Source organism: Mus caroli, chromosome 4 (genome assembly GCF_900094665.2).
Source record: "Mus caroli chromosome 4, CAROLI_EIJ_v1.1, whole genome shotgun sequence".
Taxonomy (NCBI): Eukaryota; Metazoa; Chordata; class Mammalia; order Rodentia; family Muridae; genus Mus; species Mus caroli.
Genome location: NC_034573.1, coordinates 108280337 through 108306545, shown reverse-complemented (window position 1 = coordinate 108306545; position 26209 = coordinate 108280337). Strand labels below are relative to the sequence as shown.

Below are 26209 nucleotides of genomic sequence, written 5' to 3'. Positions count from 1 at the left end.
ATTTATACTCTCCTGCCTCAGCCTCCCAGTTGCTGAGACTACAGGCGGGCCACCACAATCACCTCTTTTCCTGCTTGACATTTCTCCAGATATGAGTAAGATCCCGCCTCAAAGGGGAGTGGGGGGCAGAAATGACACATGGGCCTTTAATCTCAGCATTTAGGAGGCAGAGAGGCAAGAGGATCTCTGTGAGTTCAAAGCTAGCCTGGTTCTACATAGGGAGTTCAGACCAGCCAGGGCTATATAAGACCCTATGTCAAAAACAAAATAAAACAAGCAAAAGACCCTAAACTCCATATATACAGAGAGATGTAGAGATCTTGTTTCCTTGAGTGGACAGTAACTGGCTTAAAGAGAGAGACTGCCTCTTCTGGTTGTTCACAGATCCAGCCCTTTGAGCCCTTGCCACTGAGCTCTGGTTTTTATGCCATGTTAGCATGTGTCACCTCTGCAGCAACGAGGGAAGAATTATAGCTATCCAGATTTGAGGGGTGAACAGCCAAGACTTAGGGAGTCTGGAAGCCTCCCATGAATACACAGTGGGCCAGTGGGAGACCCAGGACTTGAGATGTCAGCGTGACTATGAAGCTGGCATGAGACACCGGGTGGGTGAGGGTAGGGCTGGGATCAGAGTCCACTGTGTCGGGTGCTGGCTGCCACAGCGGCTGTGGAGCCGAGTGGGTGGTCATGATCTTAGAACTTGGAAGCAACACTCAAACCAGCACAGAAGAGTGTAAAACAAGTCTGGGGAGAGGGCAAGAAGGGTAAGCAGGGAGGAGTGGCTGGAAACCTGGCCTTCCAGAGTCTCTTGATTTAAAGGCCTCTGTCTGTCTGTCTGTCTATTTTTGTTTAGGTCCTAGAGATCAAAGCTAGGACCTCAAACACTAGACAAGCTTTACCACGGAGCTACACCCCAGTCGTCCTCATCTTTCTGGTAGCCTGCTGTCTTCATTCATAAACTGGTAACTACATCATGCCACTTTTCAAAGGAACACCTCGGATTAGGAACACTGGCAGAGCCAGGGCGGGGTCTGGTACACACAGCCCAGCCATGTCCAAAACTGTTTGGTTTCTTGGATGTCAGTCTATACATCTGAAAACAGAGCTAACAAGGCTTACTGAGATAATGCACCGTCACCTAGTGAGTAGGAGTACCAGTTCCTCCTCCCTCCTCCAATCAGAGAAGCCTGGGCAGCTCTATTCTTCTCCTCTGGTGCTCGAGAATCCAACACAGGGCCTTGGGCTCCTTCCAACCACACTGCTCCCTTAAGGACCATTTCTCAGCCAAACCTGTTGACACAGGCCTACAACCTCAGCTACTCTAGAGCTTGGGCAGGAGGAGCACAAGTTCAGGACCAACCTCAAAATGAAAATGTAAGAAGGCGGCTAGGGACAGAGCTCAGGGATGAGGCATTTGCCTGGCATGCATGGATCTGGGCATGGGGCAGTGGTCAATCACCAGTAGAGCAGGGAGAAAATATCTTTCCAGGCTCTCCAGGAGGTGGCAGCAGGGAGCCACTGGGGAGGGGGGTAGGAACTGAGCTAGGTAGGTAGGCCTGGCACAGCCCCAGGTGCGGAGCAGGGCCCAGCTGTCCCCTCAGTAAGCCCCGCCCCACTAGGCAGATTCTCTGAGAGCTATTCCCCACTGATTCCACTGGCTCCAGTCTCAGGAGCTTTGCCCCTGAGGCAGGCAACACTGTAGCATCTGCCTGGGCTAAGGTTGGCATGCAGGGTTTGTGCTTTGGGGAGCTCCAGGGAAGTTCATATTCTGCTTTTCAGTCTGGGTCAAACCTTCCTGTGCGCATCACACCCCTGGTGGACAGTTCATCTGATTGGGTGGGATTTCTCTCTCCCTTTCTTCCTCATCTCCTCTCTGGGAGTGGCCCCTCCCCACAGCTGTGTGGGAGTTGCACTTTCAGCACTGGATTTAGAGGACCTGCTACAACTTCTGTGCGCCCAGAGCCACGCACACCTCACCTTTGGCCTCCATCACACAGCAGGGAAATGGTCAAGCCTTTTGGCTGCCGTAGAAGCTGGCACCATATGATGGTGCCATCCTTGTCTCTTTTCTCAGTGTCCCATTTGTTCCCAACCTTGGTCTCAGTTTGCCTCCTTGTGGCCTCTGTGCCCACCTACTTGTGAATTCCTCCTAACTCTTCCCTCCCATTTCTGGGCAGTTATCACCAGCTCCCCTTGCCCCTATCTCTCAGAAGTCACCAGCACCTTCTTAGTGCCACTTCCATACTTCTGTGCCAGGGCACCTGCTCCTAATGCATTGAACTATCTGTTTCTCTGTAGACTATATGATTTCTCGGGACAGAGGCTCTGGGCCATTTTACACCGCCATGGGCACAGAGAGCCTTTAGAGTAGACACCTACAGAATAAATAGATGAGGTCTACCTCCCACATGCCAAGGTCCTTTGCCCCAGGACTCTCCAGTAAGATGTAGGAAGGATACCCCACGGCGCCTTCCATCTGCCAGGTGGGATAAGGTGGTCCAGACAGACACCTCCAGTAGTTACTTTCCTTCAGAGGGCCCAGAGACACTAGTCTCTTTGTCACCTCTGAACAGAACGGGTCTGGCTGTCCTGGCATCCCTGGCCTAGTGAATGCTCATGGCTCCTTTTGTTCTACAGTATGAAGAGGAAGCTTAAGTCTGGTTAGTTCTCTGTGAACATAGTGCCCCTTCAGGGCCACCTCAAAGCCCGCAGGATCCATCCATTCATGTGACTCTCAATAGGGCTCTCCCACAGCTTTGAGAATGACCTCTGGTCCTCTGGGACCTCCCTCATGACGCCCTCCATCACATGCTATCTCCCCTTGTTCTGACTGGCCTCTGGAGCCTTAAGATTTCCAGAGCCCTCGTCTACTGTTACCCCGTAAGGACTCCCAGTTCACCTTCAAGCCTTCCACGGCCCTCTGTATATCTGCCATCCCAAGCCACCTCTGTCCCCTGGGCAGCAGACACTACATGCAGATGATGAAAACACGGCTGCCAGATGGGGATAGGAGGTCTAAGTGCTGCCACCAGGTCCCCTCACCTCCAGTACTCCTCGCTGGGGCTGGTCCTTTGCAAGGTGTAGTTGAACAGGTGAGACAGGTTGCCAGACAGGGCAGCGGGCCGGGAGCCATTGGTAAGGTTGGAAGCGTCCAGCACACCAGCACAGTCAGGTGTGTTCCAGGGGTTGTTGCAGTACGTCCAGGGCAGCACGTGCGTCATGGACGAGAAGAAGTAGTAGAAGGCGATGCAGATGACCACGTTGTAGTAGATGCCAATGTATGTGGACACCACCATCATACCATAGCCCACGCCTGTGGGAAAGGCACGGTGAGCACCATGGAGTGAGAGGCCAGCCTTGCAGACCTAGCTAAAGGTTAACGGCTCCTAATGGAGAGTTGTAGATGGGAAGGTTCAGGCCTTGGTAAGTTAGGGGAGGAAAGGAGTTTTGTGTCTCTGCGAGGCGGGAGACAGAGGTGGGGGCCGAGTAAACATGAATGTGCTCCAGCCAGCAGATGTCCATGGCCTTGGCCATTGATGTTGCGCTTGGGGTCAGCACCAAGGGGATGCTCGTGTTTGTACAGATGGACAAGCCAGCGGCCTCCGAATGCGTGTATGCACACGTGCGCGTCTGGTGTGTGTGTGTGTGTGTGTGTGTGTGTGTGTGTGTGTGTGTATGTGTATGCACACGTGTGCATCTGGTGTGCACGTGCCCCACCAGAACCTCACCTTTGAACATGGGGCTGATCCTCCAGACCCCCAGGCAGCCCTGGCTTGCAAACTGGCCGAAGGAGAGCTCCATGAAGAAGAGAGGAATCCCGCAGAAGATCAGCATGATGAAGTAGGGGAACATGAAGGCGCCTGGCACGGAGGAGGAGGAGGCCGGGTTCAGGGTAGGCTCCAGGTACCCCTCCCTGGATCCCCTTCTCCAAACCCACAGTAAAACCTTCGTGCTTCACAAGTACTGGGACAGGAGCGTGCCTGCACTGAGCAGCTGTCTGGGGCTGACACACATTCCCTGCACTGTCTTCGAACTGATCAGAGGCTCCCCAGGAAGTCTGCTCTGCAGAAAAATCCTGCCCCAGAACTGCCATGTTGGAATAGTTTTTGAAGCTTTAACCAATTAATCTCTCTCTCTCTCTCTCTCTCTCTCTCTCTCTCTCTCTCTCTCTCTCTCACACACACACACACACACACGTCACTGGGATCCTCAAATATCTCTGTACAATCTGGAAGACTGTTGAAATATGGGGTGCTAAGACAGAGAACCCAGGAAATTCAAGTGGTTTCTTCTACTTCTAGCTTTCAAGGAACAGGCTAGCAGATCAGGCACAGAGAACAAGCTGGCAGGATCTGAGGGTGGTCTGCACCGTAGGCAAAATATGCCTAAGGGATGGGGGTAAACACCAGGGCCAGAGGCCAGCTTCTTCCTGGAGTGACATCTGTTCTGGGGAGATGGTGGCCCAAGCACCGGTGGGTGGGCTCTACCCAACTGGGTGGTCCCTGCCCTGTGCCCACTGGGTACCTCCCCCGTTGCGATAGCAGAGGTATGGGAAACGCCAGACATTGCCCAGGCCCACGGCATAGCCCACGCTCGTCAGTACAAACTCGATCTGGTTGCCCCAGTTGCCCCGTGTGAGGTTCTGGTCCTTCTTGGTGGCCTCGCTGGGCACAGCACCATTCTGTGGGGACAGGAAAGAAGCTACCATCAGTAAAGGCATTTGTGCCCCGTGTCTGACCCTCTGAGTCGCTCCCAGCAGTTTTCCTTTGGCCCTCCACGTCACCCTGCCACATACCCTGGAGCTCCCTCTCGGCCAGAAGGAGTTGAGGACCAGCCTGGGAGAAGAGAGGAAAGGTACAGCTGCCAGACAGTGCCTAGCCCTCAGCACTCCGTGCCAGGTATACCAGCCCACCTGAGGAGCTGGTTACAGCAGGAAAGGGGACACTGAGGAGGGAGCCTGAGCCAAGGGCCCCCTAACCCCTCTAAACCCTTGCCATTCCTCTCAGGCTAAGGACCTGAGGAGCAGCTGAGCCTCATACCAAGCAGCCAAGTCAAGCCGGACACAAAGGGGCCTGTGTCCGGACAGCTACCCCCCACCCGACGCCTACCACATCGCCAGGCTAAGCACGCTGCCCATGGGTAGGCGGTGGCTAGACTTATCCCTAGAGAAGGCTTCTTCCTGGGGGCACACGGTGAGCAGGCCTGGGTGGAAGAGGGGGCTGTGCATCTAGGCTAGACCAGACCTGGGCAGGACACTGGAGATGGGGGGGGGGGGGCTGACCTGAGCCATGGCAAGAGATGCTGGGCTATGAGTTAGGACAGGAGACCAGAGCTGTGGGCACCCTGCCAGACTCTGAGGACAGGCCCGGCTAGAGGAAACAGAGGTGGTTCCAGGAAAGGGTGTCACTGAATGAGAGGGTGGCCTGCAGATGAATCCCTGATGGGTATTCCGCCTGAGTGCCGGAAGTGCTGGGATAAGCTGTCCAGGACCCACTGAGGACACTCCACGAGGAGTTCCTTCTTCAGATGTAGAACTACCTCTGAAAGTCCCTTAGCGTGTCTCCTTTCCCCAAGCCCCTCCTCTCTGAACCCTCTCCCGTTATGAGTGGGAGTCAATCACCATAAGCTAAACTTGAGGGGCTCGAGATTGTCATTGGGAAGCCTAAGGACCCTGGGAGTCACCAGTAAAGAAATACACACAGTGTCCTTGTATACCAACAGCCTCCCAGAGATGAGCTACGGCCCTGAGAGGAAAGGACAGGAGTTCCTCTAAAAGACATCCGGATTAGAAAGGTGGCCTGTCCTCTGACACACTCTCAGACCCTAATTTTGGCAGACAAAGCTGAATGGCTTCACTGGGGCCTCGGTGCCTTTTGAAAAGGCCTGTAAGGAACGCAGATCTGAGTAGCACCCAGGCCTGGTAGATGAGCACCATTGGTGGGGAGGACTGTCCCGTGAATCGTGGGGAGGACTGTCCCGTGAATCCAGTTCAGCTCAGAAAATGTTGCCCTTCAGTTCCTCAAAGGAGGCTGTAGGGCACAGCACCAGGAATTAGGGAGGGGGACGAGGGGGACTCATTCCCAGAGCACCCAGCGCAAACTGGCAAGCTAAAGGCATCTGCATTCATTAACTCACTCATTCATTCATTCACTCATTCATTCACCAAATATCAAGACTTACAAATTCCCTACTATGTGCCAGGCAATGTCAACTCAGTTGGAAACAATACAGAGTTAGAAAGCATTAGTGAACTGAGAGCACATTATCAACAAGCATGGCGGCACACACCTTTAATCCCAGCACTTGGGAGACAGAGCAAGAAGATTGCTTTGAGTCTGAGGTCAGCGCCTGGTCTACAAAGCAGATAGCAGGACAGCCAATGCTATTACACACCCAGAAACCCTGTCTTGAAAACCCAAAACAAACAAAAAGCACACATTGTCCTATATACAACTATAGCATGATCACAAAATGGAGTTTCTCAAAGCCCCAAAGGTACATGAGTCCAAACAGAGACTGCAGGGTGAGGTCCAGGCAAGGCTGGCTGGTGAAGGGACGTGGAGGCACACTGTGCGCTGGAAGATGGTGGCGCCAGCTTTGGTATGCCTTCTGCAACACACCCCCTATAGAATCTGACATCACCACCTCTAGGGATCTTGGGGCAGGTGTATGTATACCACAGGGCCAAGGGACCATGTTTTGAAGGGCATGGGGCCTGCTTGGGGTGATTTATCTGCACCCAAACGAGTATCAGCCACATAGGGCTCCTATCTGTTGGCCCTACAATAACACTTTTATTCTGTTCTGGGCTTGTTTACTTAGGAGCACAATGCAGGCCTGTAGCAGCTCTGGAGTCTAATGGTCGGGTCACAGGACAGTAGTTCCCGTTGTAAAGGGACAACTGAGGGTCCAGGACAAGGAAAGGGCGAGGCCCCCGAAAGACACTCATCTCTCCAAAACTAAGTTCAAAGCCTCTCTTCTGATCCAGGACCACAAGGAACAGACTCCTGGCCTCTCCAACTAAGTCCTGCAGGACTACATTTGAATCCCTGAATTCTGCTCTGATGGGTGGGGGGTGGGCGCGTGTAAAGTCCCCAGCCATGTGTCATAGGCTCCTCCAGTCCTCAAAAGTCAGGGTTTAGCTGGCAAGACCAATACCACTGAGCCTGTACATCAGTGAGCCGTGTGCTAACTGATTCAACAGAGCACGCAATGAGGGAAGCTGACGCCCCAGGATAGGAGCCTGACCGGGGCCTGTCACTAGGCACTGACAAGAAGTTCTTGATGAAATTAGGGCTGTCTGAAGACAGGGTCTCCTTCTCTTGCTCATCCCAATAGCACGGTGGTACCGATGTGAGAAGCCTCACTCATCATGGGCCCCTGGTCTCCATTCTGGGTTCATCTTAAGTAGCTAGATGGTCTAAGTTCTCAGTCGACAGAGGAAGCCCACCTTTCTATGGGGGCTTCTTGAGTGCTTCAAATCTGTTCTTTGTCTAACTCTCCTCTGGAGAGCCTTCCATGTCCCAGCGAATCAATCCAGGAAAGGGCTCACTCCCTCTCACTCCCCTACGTGCGTGTGGCGGGGGGGGTGGGGGGAGGGACGGGACATGTGCGTCCTCACAACTGCTCAGCAAACACCTTACCACAGGGTTAGCCCAGCTCCATATTTTCAATGCTGTATAATTTCTTTCCCTCCTTGAATCATCTTTCCTATTTTAAGACCCTCCCTTTTTTCTTGACCTTCTTCGTCACTAATATTAACCATTCCTTTGGCTCTGGAATGCCTGCGAAAGAAGCCCTTTGTGCTCATGGTTTGACCCAGACTGTCTGCCTGGCTACTGCCTAAGTACTTGCATGGGCTGAGTTCCAGTCTTGCCCTGCCCACTGTATGTCACCCTGGCTGCCCCTCGATGCCCTTCCCCTCTCCCACCTGCTCACTCTTTAGTGGGGAATGTGACAGCTGAGGTGGGATTCCCCTTGTGATCTGGCACACAAGTTCCTCTGACTCTGTCTGTACCTTGCCACCCCTCCTGGCAGCTCTCTGAAAGTCCACTGCCTGGAAGAGCACGGCCTGTGTAGGCGGTTCTTCAGGAAAGGGGTACTTTACCAGGTACTTAAGCTCCCTCAGGCTGGGCACAATGGACTGAGAGTTTTCGTCCCACAACTGAGTGGGGAAGCCTGACTGCCCCGTACATGCACACACACACATGAATGCACTCCTCTGTGGATACACTCTCAGAGCCAGCCATGGAGGCTGAGGTATTCATCCTCACACCAGGGCTGTGGTCTCTATTAGGTAAACAAGCCCACTGTCTGCACCTGGCTGTCTGAGCGGAGTCCAATCGCTCATGGGAGTCCTTTACACAGACCTCTGCCCGGCTTATTTGCTGGAAGAGCTTGTTGGCATCAGGATCTTCCACTCTGCTCCAGGCTTGGCCAAGAGAGGAAGTGTAAGATTAGGACCTAGAAAGTCTAGAACCTGCTCCCTAGAAGCCTTGGGGCTTCTCTTCTACCATGGGTATCTCAGTGCCCCTTATTTCAAGAACCCGAGGACAGACTACTGTAGGCCTGGTAGGCTTAGCCCCGGCAGCCTCCTCAGGTCTCCCAATGTTCCATGGCTCTACCTCCAGCTATTCCTTTACAACAGAACAACAACAACAGAACAACAACACCTTTTAAATATTTAATACTAAGAGAGAGAAAGAGTAGGTGTGTGGTGTGTGCGTGTGTAGGTGTGTGTGTGTGTGCAGGTGTGTGTGTGTGTGTAGGTGTGTGGTGTGTGTGTAGGTGTGTGGTGTGTGTAGGTGTGTGGTGTGTGTGTATGTAGGTGTGTGTGTGTGTAGGTGTGTGTGTGTGCAGGTGTGTGTGCGTGTGTGTAGGTGTGTGGTGTGTGTAGGTGTGTGGTGTGTGTGTAGGTGTGTGGTGTGTGTGTATGTGTGTGTGTAGGTGTGTGTAGGTGTGTGTGTGTGTGTGTGTGTGTAGATGTGTGTGTGTAGGTGTGTGGTGTGTGTGTGTAGGTGTGTGTGTGTAGGTGTGTGTGTAGGTGTGTAGGTGTGTGTGTGTGTGTGTGTGTAGGTGTATTGTGTGCCCCAGTGTGCACATAAAGATCAGAGAACTCCTCAGGAACTGGTTCTCTTCTTCCATTTTGGGATCCTGGGATCAAAGTCAAGTCGTGAGTCTTGTGAATTATTATGCACTGAGCGATCTCATAGCCTCAGACTCAACTATCTCTGAATGTCTCTCCACCTCCACCTCCCATTAGTGCCCACCAGCCTTGTAGATTGCTCCCCCTCCCCAAACTTTCACTCTGTAGCCTCAAACTCACAGTGAACCTGCCTTGGCCTCCTGAATGTTAAGGTTACAGGTGTGAGCCACTACATCTGGCCTTAAAACAAACAAACAAACAAACAAGTGTTATGTGAAAACGCAGAGAAGCATCAAGGGAGAGCAAGCAGGCCCAGCTCTGAGGTAACGCCAGCCAATATGAGGCAGGAGCCCCTCACTTCTTCCTCACATGGACTCAGAAGCCCAGCCCCAGAACCTGGGCTATGCCTCTGCTCTGCCTGGGGACTCCCCCCCTCCTAGGTCAGCATTCAGTGGATATTTTTGTGAATTGTGAACTCCCTCTGCCCGCCCTCTGTGGATACGGAAGAACTCTGGAGCTGCCCTGACAGGCCGGCTCCTCTGGGACCCAGCAGTCTTCTTGTTCGGGACTCTCTGGCCCCAGGGTTTGCTCATGGGATGAAGTCTGTCCAAGACAAACTCAACGGAGGAGAGCAGGCAAGACCTCACAACCCAGACTGACTTGGAACCAAGTCAGATCACAGGCAACTTGCTCAGAGCCCCAGTGGGGAAAGGAGGCAGGGCAGCTATTATAGTCAGTGCTGCCTCAGAAGACCCTAAAGTAGCCCAAGGCAATCCCCTGCTCCTGTTCTCCCATGTGCCTCCTGCTGGCATCAGGGCACACAGCGGCTCGCAGGCAGCACATGTGCAATAGCAGGCTTTCATCCTTCACCTGCAGGACATCAAGTGGGACCAAGACTCTCAGTCACAGACCTCATCTCTGGCCTCTGGTGAGAGGGGAAAACCCAGCTGTGAAGCTGTGAGACGGCCAGAGGCTGGGGTGGGGTGGGGTGGAGGGGTGGGGGAGGAACAGAAGTGATAAAAAAAAAAAAACCTGTCCCATCCTGAGTGTATTCTACTTCAAAGAATGCTCAGGACAATGCCAGGCCCCTCCCAGGACCCCTTTTAGGCGCCTGCAGAGTCCAGGCCCGAATATGGCAGCTAAGAGAGGCAGGGATATACCTGGTACTGGCTCATTACAGAGCCCTGATTGACAGAGAGTGACCTGCCAATTCTGCAGGCAGCTGACAGAAGACCAGCAACCTAAGCATGCCAGGCTCTGTTCCAGGTCCTGGAGAGAGTGATGGAGGCTGCTGGGTAGGCCCTGCTATGCCCTCACCTTCCTTCCTGGAGAAGCCTGGCAGCCTGGAAGACTGCGCAGAGGCAGCTGTGGGCAGCCTCTGCCTCATCAGTTGGCAGCAGGATGGTACTCTGGGAAGTGGCCCTGGTTCCTTGGCTCTAGGCAGTCCTGAAGTTTGAGAGCAGCCTACATAATGATTCCCCAAAGCCAGCCCACATGGCCTCGGAGGACATTCCTTTTCTTGCCTTTAGAAGGTCAAGTCAGGATGTCCTCCAGGGGAGAAGGGCAGCCTTCCCAGCCCCCTCACCCTCACCCTCACCACCGTTAGCTGTACTGTTGTCTCTCATCTTTCCTTAAGTCTCAGCTTCCAAGGCTGGGGATATATAGCTCCCACCCCATGCGGGTGCTTGCCCTGGACATTGGCAAATTCTCCAAAGGGTCTCTCTCCTTCCAGCAGAGATTTCTGCCTGTCCCCTTCCCCCCAGCTCTCACCACTGAGCCCATGTACCACACTCCCTGTCCCCCCACACCCTCTCTCCCATAGGAGTAACTGCCGTGGCTCAGACAATGAGGCTGTATTGATTAGTACAATTCCTGGGCACCTCCGGCCCGTCTCCCCGGGAGCTGGGACAATGTAGCTTTGATACTCGGGGCAGATTCTCAGCAGGTCTTTGGGCTGGGGGAGCCCTAACACCCCCACTCGCCTCCTCTCACCCCCACCACACAACTAACTCTTCCTGCACTCCTTTGCAGTTCCAGCTTTCTGGGTCACTTTGGCTGGTGTCTGTCTCACTCACTGGCTGTGCCTGCCCCTCCTGGCACAGACCACTTAGTCCCTTGCCCCACCACCAACCTAGCCACCAAGCCTGCCTAGTACCAGGGAGGGGGCCTTGACCTTCTGGAAGGTGACTGACCTGTTCTGGGGAAGGGGTGGCCACAGGTCCTTGAGCCGAAGCCATCCCGGGACGAGCACTCGAGGCACGCGTGTCTCCACCGATCATTCACACCTCTGCCAGCTCCAGCACGACACTGACGACACATCCCCTGCCTCTCCCACTGCCGGGCTGGGCAGCGGCAATTACTTTCACCTCATCTCCTCCCCAAGCTCAGCCTACCCCCTCCCTGACCCTCCCCCTCTGGCCAGTCCTGATGCAGCCCAGCGAGGGTGCTCCGGAGCTGGAGAACGAGGCATGGGCTGATGTGGTGTTCCCTTGTTTTCAGCAAGTAACTAGAAACACACACACACACACACACACACACACACACACACACAGGAGTGGATGTTCACAGTCAGCTATTGGATGTATCACAGGGCTCCCAATGGAGAAGCTAGAGAAAGTACCCAAGGAGCTAAAGGGATCTGCAACCCTATTGTTGGAACAACATGATGTACTAACCAGAACCCCGGAGCTCTTGTCTCTAGCTGCATATGTATCGAAAGATGGCCTAGTCGGCCATCAATGGAAAGAGAGGCCCATTGGACTTGCAAACTTTATATGCCCCAATATAGGGGAATGCCAGGGCCAAAAGAATGGGAATGGGTGGGTAGGGAAGTGGGGGGCGCTATGGGGGACTTTTGGGATAGCATTGGAAATGTAACTGAGGAAAATATGTAATAAAAATATTAAAAATTAAAAAAAATAAAAAAAAATAAAAAGAAAGTGAAAGTATTTTGGAAATTAAAAAAAAAAAAAAAAAAGAAACACACACACACACACACACGCATGCAGAATGAGCATAGGACAGGACAGTGGAATGGCTTATCCCTTCAAAGAGCTGTCCTCTAGGGCTGAGCCTGCAGGCTGGGTATCAGTGGGTTCCTAGAAGGGCAGGTGGCTACAGAAGAGTGTTGGGCTTGCTTTGTTCCCTATAGGATCTGCTGATGGTGCTGGCACAGGAAGGCGGAGGGCGCAGTCCACGGCAAACAGTATTTAGAATAAATGAGTGGTGAAGACTAGGATATTCGGGGTCCCATGACTAGGACATGCAGGGTCCCATGGCTGCACCTGTTTCTGGTGAACCAAGGATTTTCCCCAATGAACCAAGATGATGGGGTATCTTCATAGAAGACTGTGATGAGGGCCTAGTGACTGTGCCATTATCTTAACAAAAACAGCAATGACTTAGACAATGGTCATTACAAGGTCCAGACCAAGGGAGGCAGGTGTGGAATAAGGACCTGTGGAGTTTTGAGCTGCACTGCCGGGCATCTGAAGAGTAGGCTGGGTAATTCCAGCAATGTCTCATGACTACAGAGGATGTTAGCCACACCTGACCTGTGTGCCAGGTTCTGGGTTAGAAAATACCTACTGTGTGCCATATCCAGTTCTAAGAGAGTGCTGTGTGTCAGCCTCCATCATGTAACCCATGTGATTGGTCCTCCTCTGAGGCCATACGCATTGGTCAGTTCCTCCCTGGTCCCCAGACACCATAAGCCAGAGACTTGAGAAGATAGGCACACTGTTCTGGTTCTAAAAAGGTACACATCCCTCTGGAGATTGCTAGGACTTCAAAGGCCTGGCACACAGTGGGGTCTTAGCAAATAGCTGACAAATAGACACATGAATGAATTCTGGCGTAAGCACAGCTCTCCTGGGAACCTGTAAGCGTGACCTCACGGGGGAATGTTGCTTAGGGGGAAAAAAAGTCATAATGGCATAGGGTCTGGGACTGGAGAGATTGCTCAGTGGTTAGAGTACATACTGCTCTTAGAGAAGACCCAACTTTGGGTCCCAACACTCACATCAGGTGTCTCACAGGAGCTGACACCCTCTTCTGGCCTCCACAGACTCCTGCACTTATGTGCACATATTCCCGACCCCAGCAGACACATGATTTTAAAGAAGTAAAACAAATCTTAAAAAAAAAAAAAAAAAAAAAAGCACAGGTTTAAAAATCAGGTAGGCTAGCTATGTGGGGGTGAAGCACACTTTTGATTCCAATACGGAGGCAGGGGTAGGTTGATCTCTATGTTCAAAGCATGCCTGGCTTACAAAACAAGTTCCAGGACATCAAAGGCTGAGGAATCCTATCTCAAAAACCAAACCAACCAAACAGGCAAAACAAATAATGAGGCAGACCTAGGTTCAAACCCCAGATGTCCAGTCTCTCATGACATATAACCCGAGGAAGCTTGCTCAACTGTCTGCTTTCAGTTTCTGCCTAAGCTAGGATGATGTGTACCCATTACTGAAGCCAGTGAGCATTGGTAATCATATTTAGATGGCATCTATCAGGTGCTTACTATGAGCCAGCCTCTGCCTAGACACTCCATACCTACTAACACTGGCCTCTAAAGGAGTCCTGTGAGTTCAGAACACTCTGCCCTCCAGTTTGTGGGGACCTTGCATAAGTAAGTCTCCTGAGTGGCTTCAGACCCCACTGACACAGCTGCTCGCTGGGTCTGTGTCATGGAGTAAGACCCCTAGACGCGCCCTGGCTTCCTGCAGGCACGGACTGAAGGCCAAGGCCTTGGCTGGGCCACTGGCTCCAGGAAGGCCCACTCACCCATGATGCCCAAATGTCCACTTCCACCCAGGGTGGGCTCTGGGCTCTGGCTGCCCTGCACTGGGCTGAGTGCCCAGAACAGGCAGCCCTGGCTGGATGGCTTTCCCTGGCTCTGGCCATGGGGACAGAAGGCAGCAGCCCAGCTGGGCCCTGGCCGTAATGAGGCCTCATTAGTGGAATCCAGCTGCTCCATCCCCACTTAAGGAAGCCGACTCCCCCAGCCCCAGCCTGTGACTTTTCTTAATAAGAGTGGGCACGTTTCCAGAGGGGCAAGGAGTCTAGGGACCTTGTTGTCCTCTATGGCTCTAGAGAGAAGGTCCTGCTGAGCTGGGACTAAGGCATGTGGGGTGTGGGGAAGGCTAGCAAAAGCTGTATGAGAGAAGAGGTTGTAGAGCTGAGAAGACGGGCTACAGGGACGATGAAGGGAGCGGGGAGGGACCAAAGACTAGAGAAATCCAGAAGCCAGGTCCCTTTCCCTTTGGACCGTGATAGTCCAGTTTGCACGGAGAGCCTTTACACGTCAGGACCTCTGGGAGACTGTTGCCTAGTCTGTTTTGGCTAGAAGGTCACTTCCCTATTGCATGTGTAGTTTCTGAGCTAAGAGAATTTCTGCATGTGTCAGTCCCTAGGCTAGGAAAGCAGGTACTATGTGCTGCAGCCTGTGTCAGCAGAGCGCCCACTGAGGGCTAAGCATAAGATTGAAAGAAATACACTGTGATCCAGGTGTGTACTGAGAAAAAAAAATCTCACTGTGTGCAATCTCTGGGTTAGGAAAGTACTCGCTGTACTCTAGGACCTGCAATAGCAGAATATCTGTTTGCCAAGACCAAGGCCTGAAGAATGCATATATGCCGGATGTGTACTAGGAAAGCACCCACTGTGTGCTCCCCTGGTTCTGTCAGAAAAGTGCCTACTATGTGCCATCCCCAATACTGAGAGTTCTGTGTGTCAGCTCATGTTGTGTGAGCTACTGTCTAGGGTCTTTCACTACATGAATAACTTGTGTGTACCAAATCCTGTTCTAGGAAAGGACCAGATGTGGTTGGATACCCACCGTGTACCCAGCACCATGCTCCATGAGTACCCACTGGGTAGTGAGCCCTGGGGTAAGGGGAACACCCAACATGTGCTAAGTCTATACTAGCTAGGCATTGACTACATGCTGAGACTTATACCCAACCCTGTCAGGCCCTTTACCAAGGGAGTGTCCGATGTGTGCTAAGCCCTCTTTGCTTGGTGATCTTCCATTGTGTGCCAAGCCTGTACTAGTTGAGCACTTGCTAAATGCCAAGGCTAGGCTTGGTGAGCCAGTACCCACTGTGTGCCAGGACCTGCATAGATGCTGCAGACGGGAGGTACCCAAATTCTCATGCCAAAATATAAGGGAACAGGTCAGGGTGGGGCAGTCTCGGGTGGCCTGTGGCACTTGCAGAGTCTTCTGGGAGTTAGAAACTCTGGCACGAAGGACCCTGGGGTCAGAGTGACTGGGAAGCTTCGCAGTGTCAGAGTCAATTGGTGTGTTTAAAGACATGGGGAAAAGTAAGGCTCACCTGACCAAGATGGCTGACATGGAAACTTAGCGTGAGATGGTGAGGCTAACACTGGGGTGGTCGGGGTACTTGTGTGGCCCGTTTTAGGCTGTCCTCCTCTATCTCCTGTCCTTGGAGACATAGTCCTGCCCCACACGTGTACAGAGGCTCTAGGTCTACATGCAACGACTGCCTCATCTACCCCCTGTGGCCCCAAGCGTCCCAGCTGCTCCCCTGCTTCGAGGCACCCTGGCCAGCTGGGTTCTCTTGCGGTCCCATCCTAGCAGCCACTGAGCCGTGAGGAAGGCAGCTGAGCTGGCCTGGCAGAGACCATCTGGGCTGAAAGTGGGGGGAGGGACACGTGCAACAGTCATGTGGACCCGGGCACGTGTTGGCAAGTGACTTGCTTCTTCTTGGGACACCTGCTCCAGAGGCCAGGCAGAAGTACCAGGGATATCACAGAAGAGCCCTGAGAGGTTCACCTCCTCACACTCAGACTTGGGGCAAAGGATAAGAGAAACAAGGGCTCCACAGTAGGATGTTGGCTGTCAACTCTCTACAAAACAGGGCACAAGCAGAATGAGACTTCCAGAGAGAACCAGAAAGATCCGAGGGCCATCAGCTTACGTGCACATCCCTCGACACCCTCCTTCGACCTCCCCTGGCATCCCAAGAAACAGCCTATTGGGAAGGAACTCCCTCTGCACATCCCCTTGGCCTTAGGAAAACACCAAGAGGTACTAACTTAGCTCTCGGGTTAGAGAGAAGAATGGGGATTGGCAGGGATGGCTGCCCAGTATACCTCTGAGGCTGTATCCTAGAGACAAACACCGAACGAACGAGGCAGCATCTGTTCCAAACAGACCCAAGAATAGAGTAGCCCAAGGTCATGAGCAGATCTGAACGGAGGCAGGAATAAATGCATCTACAGGGGGTGCCCATGGGACAGATGCTATGAGCCTCAAAGGCAGCAATGGGCAGAAGCCAAAGGGCAGAGGGCCCTGAAGAAAGCAAGCCTCAGCTATCTTTAGGCTATCCTAGTGCTGGGAATGGTAGTCCCAAGGCAGCATTCCCTCCCACAGACAGACTGGCCCGGCTAGCCAGCAGAGGACAGGGTCCCCGGAAGCTCATCCAGGGCAGGGATTGTAGGACCTCATGATTCATGCTTCTCTGTCCTGCCCACGCACCCTAACTCCTACCCCCATTTCTCCTGTCTGTCTAGCCTTTCCAGGGTCATGCCGGAGAAAAAAAGTGCAGCCATGGAATGTTCATGTTCAGAGGGTTTCACTTGGCTCAGAATCTCCATGGAAGGAGGAGGCAGAGCCATACCCTCTCACTTGGGCCTACAACAATCTAAGACTTCTCAGAGGAAAAGGTCGGATCCTCTTTGGGTCTTAAGACAGAATCCACGCTACCGAGTGTGCAGGTGGGGTGGTTCCCCATCTGTGTATGTCCTGAGATCCTAATTTCAGACTGGCCCAGGTACACTTCCAACAGGGGGTGGGCTGGGTCACTTTAGAGCAGACTTGAGGGGCTGGGTCAAGGGCTGGTAGCTAAAGGCTTTGAACAGAGCTAGAGAAAGGATTTGAACCTCTCTCAATCTGTTTCCCCAGACCAGAGCTCTCGAATCACAGAAATCTTTGGTGAGAGACAGAACTCATTTGGAGAGGGCTCAGTAGAGACCTCAAGCCAAGCAGCCTTTAACTGAATATAGAAGTCAGTAGAAGGCACAGATAGGGTGGGGGCTGCTAAGGGGGGGGGGGCTGTCACTGGCTTCCACCTCAATAATTGCCCATTTTGGCTTCTCCTTGAAATAAGATCCAAAGGGGGAAACATACAACCTAGCATTCGAGAACAGGATCTGCAACTTTCTTCTAGCTCCTGCACCCCGTCCCACTTGGCCCATCTACCAGGGACTCTCACTTCTTCCTCCAGAACTCGACCCAGGGCCAAACACAGCTGTGCATCTTTATCTGTTCAGGGGTTCAGTTCAGAGCAGCCGTGAGGGACTGAGACAGAGACTAGTGAGGTTCTGAACAGGGCTGGAGAAAGAATCAGAACCTCTCTTTACTCCTAGCCTTTGGGAGGCAGAAGCAGACAGCTCTCATCCACACAGGGAGTCTAGGACACCGGAGCTGTACAGCGAGACTCTATCTCAAAAAGTGGGGGTGTGGAGGGACTTAACCCTCTTTTGAGCTCCAAGGTTAAGAGCAAAGGAAGGGCTGTGGCAGGAGACGTAGAGGAATGGAATTACCTGAGAAACCTTGGAAGGCATCTGTTAGTTCCTGCAGTGTGAAGGCCGCAGACAAGTGGGGGGAAACTGAACAGGGTCTGAGCATGCCCAGCCTTGGGTGGGCATGGAGCACAATCACGAGTGTTCTACTGTCCTTTTAGCAGGACAGCCTGTGTCCACTTGAGAGTACCTCTTATGATCAGGATGGGATAAAAGGCCTCAGCTCCTTGGCAGGCCTTTGCTGGGTCTGTGGTAGAACCTGCCTAGTTGCAGGCTTGGAGCCCAGTGCTATCTAACCTGCTGAGTAAGGGGCTGCTTGCCCGGGCTTGGGGCAGCCCTGGCACTTGGGAGCCCTGGTAGTGCCAATCCTGGCCCTGTAGAATCTCTTAGGCCCCCATGTCAAGGCAAATAGTTGGTAGGAGGTCTCCCAGGCAGTGTTTATAGTAGCCCCTCCTCCCTAAAGTCTGGACCCTGTACTCACCAACATCCCTTTGGCACCTTTTCCTACCATGGTGGCAGTGGGTTGGGGGATCTGGAGACCTGGACCACACTTGCAGACTCTTGCGTTCAGTGCCTTTCAGACAACAGGCCTCAAGAGCTGTGGAGAAAACAGAGTAAGGTAAGGTCCTTGACCAGGCAGGCCCTCTGGGCTCTCCAGAACAAGTACTATGTAAGAGGTTCTGTTTTGTTTTAGGGGGAGGAGATAAGTAGGTCTGAGAGGGATTACCACGACTAAGAAGTTTATTAGAAAAATTACTGGGCTGGTGAGATGGCTCAGTGTGTAAGAGCAGTGACTGATCTTCCAAAGGTCCTGAGTTCAAATCCCAGCAACCACATGGTGGCTCACAACACCTATAATAAGATCTGATGCCCTCTTCCGGCGCTCCTGAAGACAGCTACAATGTACTTTATAATAATAAATAAATTTTATTAAAAAAAAAAAGAAAAATTACTAAGCTGGGCGTGGTGGCGCACACCTTTAACCCCAGCACCCTGGAGGCAGAGGCAGGCGGATCTCTGTGAGTTCGAGGTCAGCCTGGTCTACAGAGTGAGTTCCAGGACTGCCATGGCTACATAGAGAAGCCCTTGGAGGGGACAAAACAGAAATAGACAATAGAAAAGTTACTAATGCCACAGGCAGACACACAGAAAGGCATGGGGCAGAGCCTCTGATGATAATTCAGGTCCCAGCATCAGAGACAGGCAGAATGGCAGGGTCTCTGAAGAGAGCTGCATGGCAGAAGTGGGAGTCTCTTCTTACACCTTTCTGAGGATGGGATGGTTTCACAACCCAAGCCATTCCCAGGCAGGAGGCAGGCAATGGGGGCTGGAGTATGATACAGCACCAATATCCAGAGTGGATGTCCCAGGTAAGCTGGCCCCAGGATGCCTGTTAGCTAGGGATTCACAGTATCCCAGCATAAGCCTGTGGGTCTCCGTGAGACAAGGCCTCTGCAGACATTGTGGTCTGAACAGAGTTGGACTCTGATACAGAGCCCACACCACCAGCTAGAAGAACCTAACATCCCTCTCTCAGTACCCATTCCCTCTGTCTGCCAGGCCATTCCTGATACAACTCCCTTCTGAATGACCCTGGGGTTCAGCCCTTTCCTCGTTGCCTTCTCAGCTCCCCCACCCCCCAGATCCCTTATTCTCCAGGCTTTCTGTCCCAATGGGCAAAGGTCTATTTTTGACTCTCCAGATGCCCAATCCTATAAAAGATAAAAAAAAATGAACAGAGGACTGGGATGGGGTCCAAGTCCTTCATCATCTGTGTGAGTGGTTGCAACCTTTCCCCAGGAAGAGGGGGGGGGCATTCAGCTTGGATCAGTGGCACTCCCTCCCCAGTCAGGCAAGCCCGATGCCCGCCTCCAACCCTAGTGTCACTCAGCTTGGGCTCCAGGGTGGCTGGACTTTTGGCAGTGTCACTAGTCATACAGGACACACCAGATGTAGTCACACCTCCTGCTTTTACAACACGGTCCCTCCAATGGTACTTTGCAAGTGAAACTTTACAAGTCCTTTACTGCTGGGCCTGAATGCCGGCTCCTCTCCGTGGCCCTCCCGACACACTTCTCCAGCAGACCGAGCATGCGTCTTCTTCCTTTCTGGTTTGTACAAATCTTTACTAGGTCCTTATCATCTCATGTTACATACATTTGGTCAGAAGCCTATCAGCCCTGAGTCAGTGGTTACCTGAGGGCTTAGAACTGAGTTTCCTTTATTCTTCTGGGCCTAGGTCCTGGCACAGTGGTCAGCTAGCAAGGACGGGCTGAGCTAAACTGAAGGGGACCTGGTGAGTCCAGAGGTCTTGGAGTGAGGGTCTTGCCAACCTGGGATTGTATAGGAAGCATCTAAGAGCCATGCGGTGAACAAGTGAGCTGGAGAGGAGGAAGGGAGGATGGGAAGAGCGAGACACATGGCGAAGCTCACACCATCAATGCCAAGTGTGGACAGACTAGGTCTCGAAAGGGATCAACCTTAGGAAGACTTAAAGAGCCCGGTCACTTGCTTACCAATAGCCACCTGTTAAGGGCCACCTCTCACCCACAGGAAGTCATAGAAGTCCAGAGGAAAGGTAGGCCACTGTTTACTTATACAAATCAGCTCTTGACTCATGAGCTTCTTTGTCCTGGCTTGAGTTCCTCTTCTCTGGGCAGGGATAAGGGATAAGTAGGCAGCCAGTGCCTAGGGCTGGACTCTCTCTCAAAGGTGTTCACTTAAAGAAGTCAATGCTCCTGGCTTTGGTCTTTTGGTGACAGTCACAAGAGGGCTGTACCCCTCAAAAGGCAATCATGCCTTTGTCCTGCTCAATCAGTCAACCCTTTGCCAAGTCGACCTGACTTTCCCAATGCTGCTGCCTCTTTTTCTGCCAAGGACCAATAATGACAAAGACGATAGCAGCTGTGGTGGGCAATATTGTTATGGGCCATCTCCTGGGCTGGAAGTCAAGTCCTCTGGGCATCCCCGTAAACGGAGAATGGTCTCGGTCGGTCTGCATCCACAGTTGTCTCCCGGGGCTACTCTGGCACTTCTCTTGAGGTTTAGAGTTGAAGAGACCCAGAGAGGCCAACACCTAGCCTGGAAGGCTTGAGCAAAGTTACACCAGACACTGTGGATCACACCCAGGCAGTCCCTGCCCTCGGGTGGCTTGTGCACCAGCAGGGATCAGAGAGATGACCTCATCTGCACCAGAAGGATGAGAGGGTATGAGGCCTTGCTGCTTCTCCTGCCTTTACCATTTCCAGGGAATGGCCCCATCCATCTGCACATCTGGATGTTCAGAAGGCATCAGTGGAGAACTAGAGGTCAGAGGCTGTGCTTGGGGCCCTGGGTTGGAGCCATAGCAGTGGGGGGCAGGGGGGAGGGGACGCACCCATCAAATGCCTACATTACACCAGGCATATCTCACCAGGTGCTGAAGAGCTGGAACACTCCGATCCCAGACCTGTTCCAACCCAGACATGGCATAACACCGACCAGCAGCAGCAGGTCATAGTCACTGCAGAGTATAATGAAGACGGCAGGTCTGCGATTTGATAGGTCTGGGCTGGATTTTGGCCTCAGGTACTCACTAGGTATGGCGTTTTCTGACCTCTTTGACTCTGACTTTTCTCAGTCTGGAGAATGTAGCTGAGAATTCCCTTAAAACTGGGGCGGGGAGTGTAGAGTTGTCTCTGCCTAGTTTCTGTGTCTATTACAAGTTCTCCATATTTTCCTCCCTTTCCAACCATTCATCTTCTTCAAACCCTGAAGTTTCAGTCCCCTTCTAGGGTTTTGCATAGCCTGAGCTGCTTAGCTGGGGCAGAGGTGGGCATTCTAAGGCTCCCTACAGCTACATTCATTTGTTCACATATGGTAACTGCAGGTCTGCTCTGGGCAGACCTGTGCTAGGCACCAAGGACACAAAGGTGTCTCTACCTTCCTGCATTCCAGGAAAGACAGCAGGGAGTCAAGCTAAGTAATCCCCGTGTGGATAAACAGTTTGTTGGAGGGACTCTCTGTGTGAACTCCATAGCAGGTGAGGCTTCTCTGGGCAAAAGGACAACTGGCAGTGGGCAGGAAGCAGAGAGGGCAGAGGTGACTGCAGAAAATGAAACTGGCAAAGTTCTGGTAGCCCAAGAGGAAGGCAAAACAGACAAGCAGAACAAGAACCTTCTGGGTCTGGATGTCCATCTTAGTCCTGACGCCGCCACCGGTGGCTATTAAAGGCTTTCAGGCAGAACAGCTGGGAGGAGAGTGGATTGCTGGAAGGGGCATTCTGAAAGCACAGTTCCTTGGGTGTGGTAGTGCTTGTCTATAGTCTCAGATACTCAAGAAGCTAAGAAGGTAGGGTCCTCTGCGCCCACAAGTATGAGACTAGCTTGGGCAACATAGAAAGACCCTGTCTCGAAACAAACAAACAAACAAAAAAGGGAACAGCCAGGTGTGGTGGTGCATGCCTTTAATCCCAGCACTTAGAGACAGGTAGATGTGGATCTTTGAGTTCGAGGTCAGCCTGGCCTACAGCGTGAGTTCCAGGACACCCAGGGTTACACTGAGAAACCCTGTCTCACAAACAAAATAAAACAAAACAAATCAAACCAACCAAAAAAAAAAAAAAACCCATATGGGAGGGGGAGGAGAGAGAGATGGGTCAGTGGTTAAGAGCACTGGCTAGTCCGTCAAAGGATTGGAGTTTGCTTCTCACTTACAGGTGGCTCTCAACCATTTGTAACTCCAGTTCCAGGGATCTGGTGATCTGATGCCTTCTTCGTGGGCCCTGCGCACGCGCGCACACACGCACGCACACACATACACACACACACACACACACACACACACACACACACACAGTTAAATATCAGAAAGGGAATATGCATCCGTGTAGATAAAATGGCAGGGAAACACTGAAGCAGTTGTGGAAGAAAACCATCAATGAGGACCCCGGGATGAGCTCTGACAGAGAGGAAGGGGGTTGATGACGGCAAAAGGAAAGGGGACACGATAAGAGAGATTGAGACAGTAATGAGATGGAACTCGGTGATGAAGTGACTTCCTGCGGGTGGTGAGAGAAAACGAAGGGTCTCTGCCTACTGTTGGTGCAATGAGAGGAAGCTGGTAGCAGCCCCAGGGATAAGATGCTGCAGGTTTAAAGATAGGAGAGGAGGTCTGATGTGGACAGACAGGCTTTGGGCTGAGTGTGAGCCCCCAAGACCGATGCTGGGAGGAGGGTCACAAAATGGGATTGTCAAATTACCCACACACACACACATCTCCAAAGAGGGAAGGCATTGCTTTGGTTGTGGTTCCAAAGGCTGGAGTACGGAGTGTAGAACTGGTCTTCTGGCTCCCTCATGAAGGTGCCCACGGTGAAGCTCCTGATTTCTTGGTGAGCAGGAAGCAGCCAGGTGGACCAACTTATAAACATATATTTATCTGTATTCTTAATTATGTGTGTACAGGGAAAGGGAGCAGATCTGCTAGAGCTGGAGTTACAGGTGGTTATGAGCCCCACAACATGGTTGCTGGGAACCTGTGTGTCCCCTGCAAGGGCAGTATGCAGGCAGATTCTTTTTTAAGTTTTTTTTTTTTTTTTTTTGGTTTTTATTTTTTTAAACTTTTAATTCTTTTTCGAGACAGGGTTTCTTTGTGTAGCCTTGACTGTTTGAGAGTTAGCTCTGCAGACCACTCTGGCTTAAACCGAGGAGATCTGCTTGCCTCTGCTTCCCAAGTACTGGGATTAAAGTCCTGAGTGCCACCACCACCCAGTTTTTAAATTTTTATTTATATGTATGTGTGTGAATGCATAATACAGGGGTGGAATCGAGGTTGGGAGAGTGCCAACAGAGGATATCACATTCCCTGAAGCTGAAGTTACAAGCAATTGTGAGCCTCCTGACACTGCTGCCAGGAACTACAGGCCCTGGCCGTCTGGAAGACCAGCCAGCCCCTTATGATTCCCTAACCACTGAGCAATCTTTCCAGCCCCTAGGTAAACCAATTTTAGGGGTCTATATGAACTAAGCCCTCATTAGTAACTGGAGGCAACAGGTCTCCAGTACTTCACAATTTGGAGGGAGGAAACACTGTCCCTATTCACTGTTAGGACAGTGTTGTATGCATAAAGTCTCCTGTCTGGGGCACCAAGCCAACTACTTGCTGCAATCTCAGAGGCTTCCTGCCTCCCCACCTTTGCTCGGGCAATAGTTCCCTCTGTAAGGGTCTCTGGTCCCCAGTTTTCACTGGTCAATATATTGCCTACCAATATCAAAACCAGACCCCATGCCATTATCTTCATGAAGCCTTCCTCCTCCTTCTGCAGTCGACCCTTCCATGGTACCCTTCAAGAATGCAATAAAAGCAAGATGCTGGCTTCTGTCCACACGAGGTCTGCCAGGGCAGAGGTGTGGTTCATCTCTATCCTGAGAACTATACTACTGTAGTCCCGCTGAACATAAGGAGGAAGGGAGCGTTTTCTCTGAAGTCTTTGAAACACTTGGGCATGCTCAATGTTCTCCGCTAGTCCCTAACCAATCCTATCGCCTACTCTCTAACCTTTTGCCTCTCACTCTGGAGATGTCTCTATCTTAGGTGTTCTTTTTGCCCATTCCTTGCCCTCTATCCCTTATATTTCTAACAGTCATAGCCTCAGACTTGCTTCAATTAAGAAATAGAACAGGAACCAGTCAGTGGTGGCACACATCTTTAGTCCCAGCTCTTGGGAAGCAGAGGCAGGCAGATCTCTGAATTCAAGGCCAGCCTGATGTATAGAGCAAGTTTCAGGATAGCCAGGGCTACGCAGAGAAACTCTGTCTCAAAATACAAAAGCAAAAAACAAGAAAAAAAAATTGAACAGGCTTTGTGAGGGAGCTGTCAAGAGTGCTAGGTGGGTACGCCGCTCCTTTAAGAGTGACTGGCGAGGGGCGTGGCCTAAGGAAAACAGACCCGAGAGGGGGTGCGGCCCCTTTAAGTAGCTGCCGGGCCGGGACTAGAAGGCCCGGGACGGGCTGGCAGTGTGGGGCGCGGTCACTTTTGGAGTCATGGCACCGCCCGGAGTGCCCACTTCCTCGAAACGAGACCGGTTCGCTTTAATCAGTGTGCAAGGTGTGTTGGGGGGCGGGCGTTACATCAGCCACCACGTGTGCGCCTCTCAGCTGGCGTGGAGGATGCCGCCCCGCCCCCCGCGGTGGAAAAGTACCGGGGTGCCGAGGTCCCCGCCCCCTTGCCCCGCCCCCGCCCGTCCTCGGCCCCTCCCGGGTCTGCGGGCAAGCCCCCTCCCGGCTCGCTGGCCTCAGCTCCGGCCCGTGTGTGGCTGCCTGCTGCGGGGTACAGGCTGGGGGCAGGCGCCCTGGAGCTGCGGGAAACCAGGCCTCACCTGTGGCCGGCCGCACTCGCTGCAAGCATGCCCAGAAGGAAGGCTAGAGTGAAGGCTCGAGTGGCAGGGCGTGGATTTCCCCCCCCCCCAGAGTAGCAGTCCCCCCAAACCACTCTCCGCCCCGCAATCCCTTCTCAAAGCTGCAGCCACGCGAGCCGCGGACAAAAGAGAACCGGAGGACGCTGGGGTTCTTCCTCGCTGCTTCCCAGGAACCGCGGGCGCGCGGGAACCGGCACCCGGCGGGCGAGTGGGCGGGCAGATTAGGAAGGCCGCCGGCTGCGGCGCCCAGATAGGTAGCCAGCTCGGCTGGGAGAGGAGGTGGGGCGAGAGGCTGCACGCGGAGCACAGACCCCGCTGCCGGCTCCCGGCCGCGGCAGACCCACTGGCGCCCCAGAAAGACCGAAGACGCTCTTCGGTTCCGGCGCTGCGCGCACAGCCCCGTACCAGCCGCCTCCGACCGAGCCGGCGTCGGCACGCAGCGCACCCCCTCCATTCCGAAATCACCCTCCCTCCCGTCTGCTTTAGTTCCTTGGTGACAACGATGACACACAGACTCACGCACCTACCCAGACCTTCGCGGCGAGACAGACATCCCGGTGCGAGCACTCACACTCTTAGCCACAGATGCCCGCAAGCAAACGCTATCTCATCCACGCACCACACACACATCCAAACACATCCTGGGGCTCAGCCTCCCAGAGTCACAGAAACGCCCAGAACGACGGCTTGACAGACCTAGGCTCGGGCCGCAAAGTCCCCTTCCCCCAGCTCTCTTACCATACTGCTGCCCCCGGCCCAGGCGTGCTGGGTCCGCACCGCGGTGCGCCCAGGTGGCTTTCTTAAAGGGAAAGTTGCATCAGCCTCCCGAGGCTCTCTGCAGCCGCCAGTCCTCCCGCCCCGCCGCGTTGCCTGCCGCTCCTCCAGAGCTTGTTGTGTTTTGGTTTCGGGGAGGCGGGGGCTAAGAGTTTGGTGAAAGTTTGGAGAGTGAAGAAGGCTTGAGAAACCTAGCCAAGTCCCTCCCCTCCCTGAGCGGCTCCCCTGGCCGCCCTCCCCCGCCCTGGTCCCATCTCCTCCCTCCCGCGTGCCGACTACTCAGGCTCCTCCTACCAGGGAATAAGATTACAAGTGGCTCTAGTTTTCTGATGATTGATCCTCACGAA

The 26209-nt window shown here is 52.9% G+C and overlaps 1 protein-coding gene across 3 annotated transcripts in view; it reads right to left on the bottom strand.

Moving 5' to 3' along the window:
• The window catches only part of Slc6a9 (solute carrier family 6 member 9), a 34980-nt gene extending 8771 nt beyond the window's left edge, over window positions 1-26209 (bottom strand). Inside the window, exons 1-6 of one of the 3 annotated variants that reach the window (XM_021160187.2) lie at window positions 26157-26209; window positions 25827-26007; window positions 18174-18290; window positions 4525-4681; window positions 3729-3860; window positions 3043-3313 (exon numbers count right to left, since the gene is read on the bottom strand). In XM_021160187.2, the coding sequence (XP_021015846.1) occupies window positions 3043-3313; window positions 3729-3860; window positions 4525-4681; window positions 18174-18203 (590 nt within the window). In that variant the 5' untranslated portion in view covers window positions 18204-18290; window positions 25827-26007; window positions 26157-26209. Of the gene's footprint in view, window positions 1-3042; window positions 3314-3728; window positions 3861-4524; window positions 4682-4795; window positions 5010-11337; window positions 11488-18173; window positions 18291-25826; window positions 26008-26156 lie in introns of those variants that run through there. The other 2 variants (XM_029476616.1, XM_029476617.1) reach the window with 2 other exon arrangements.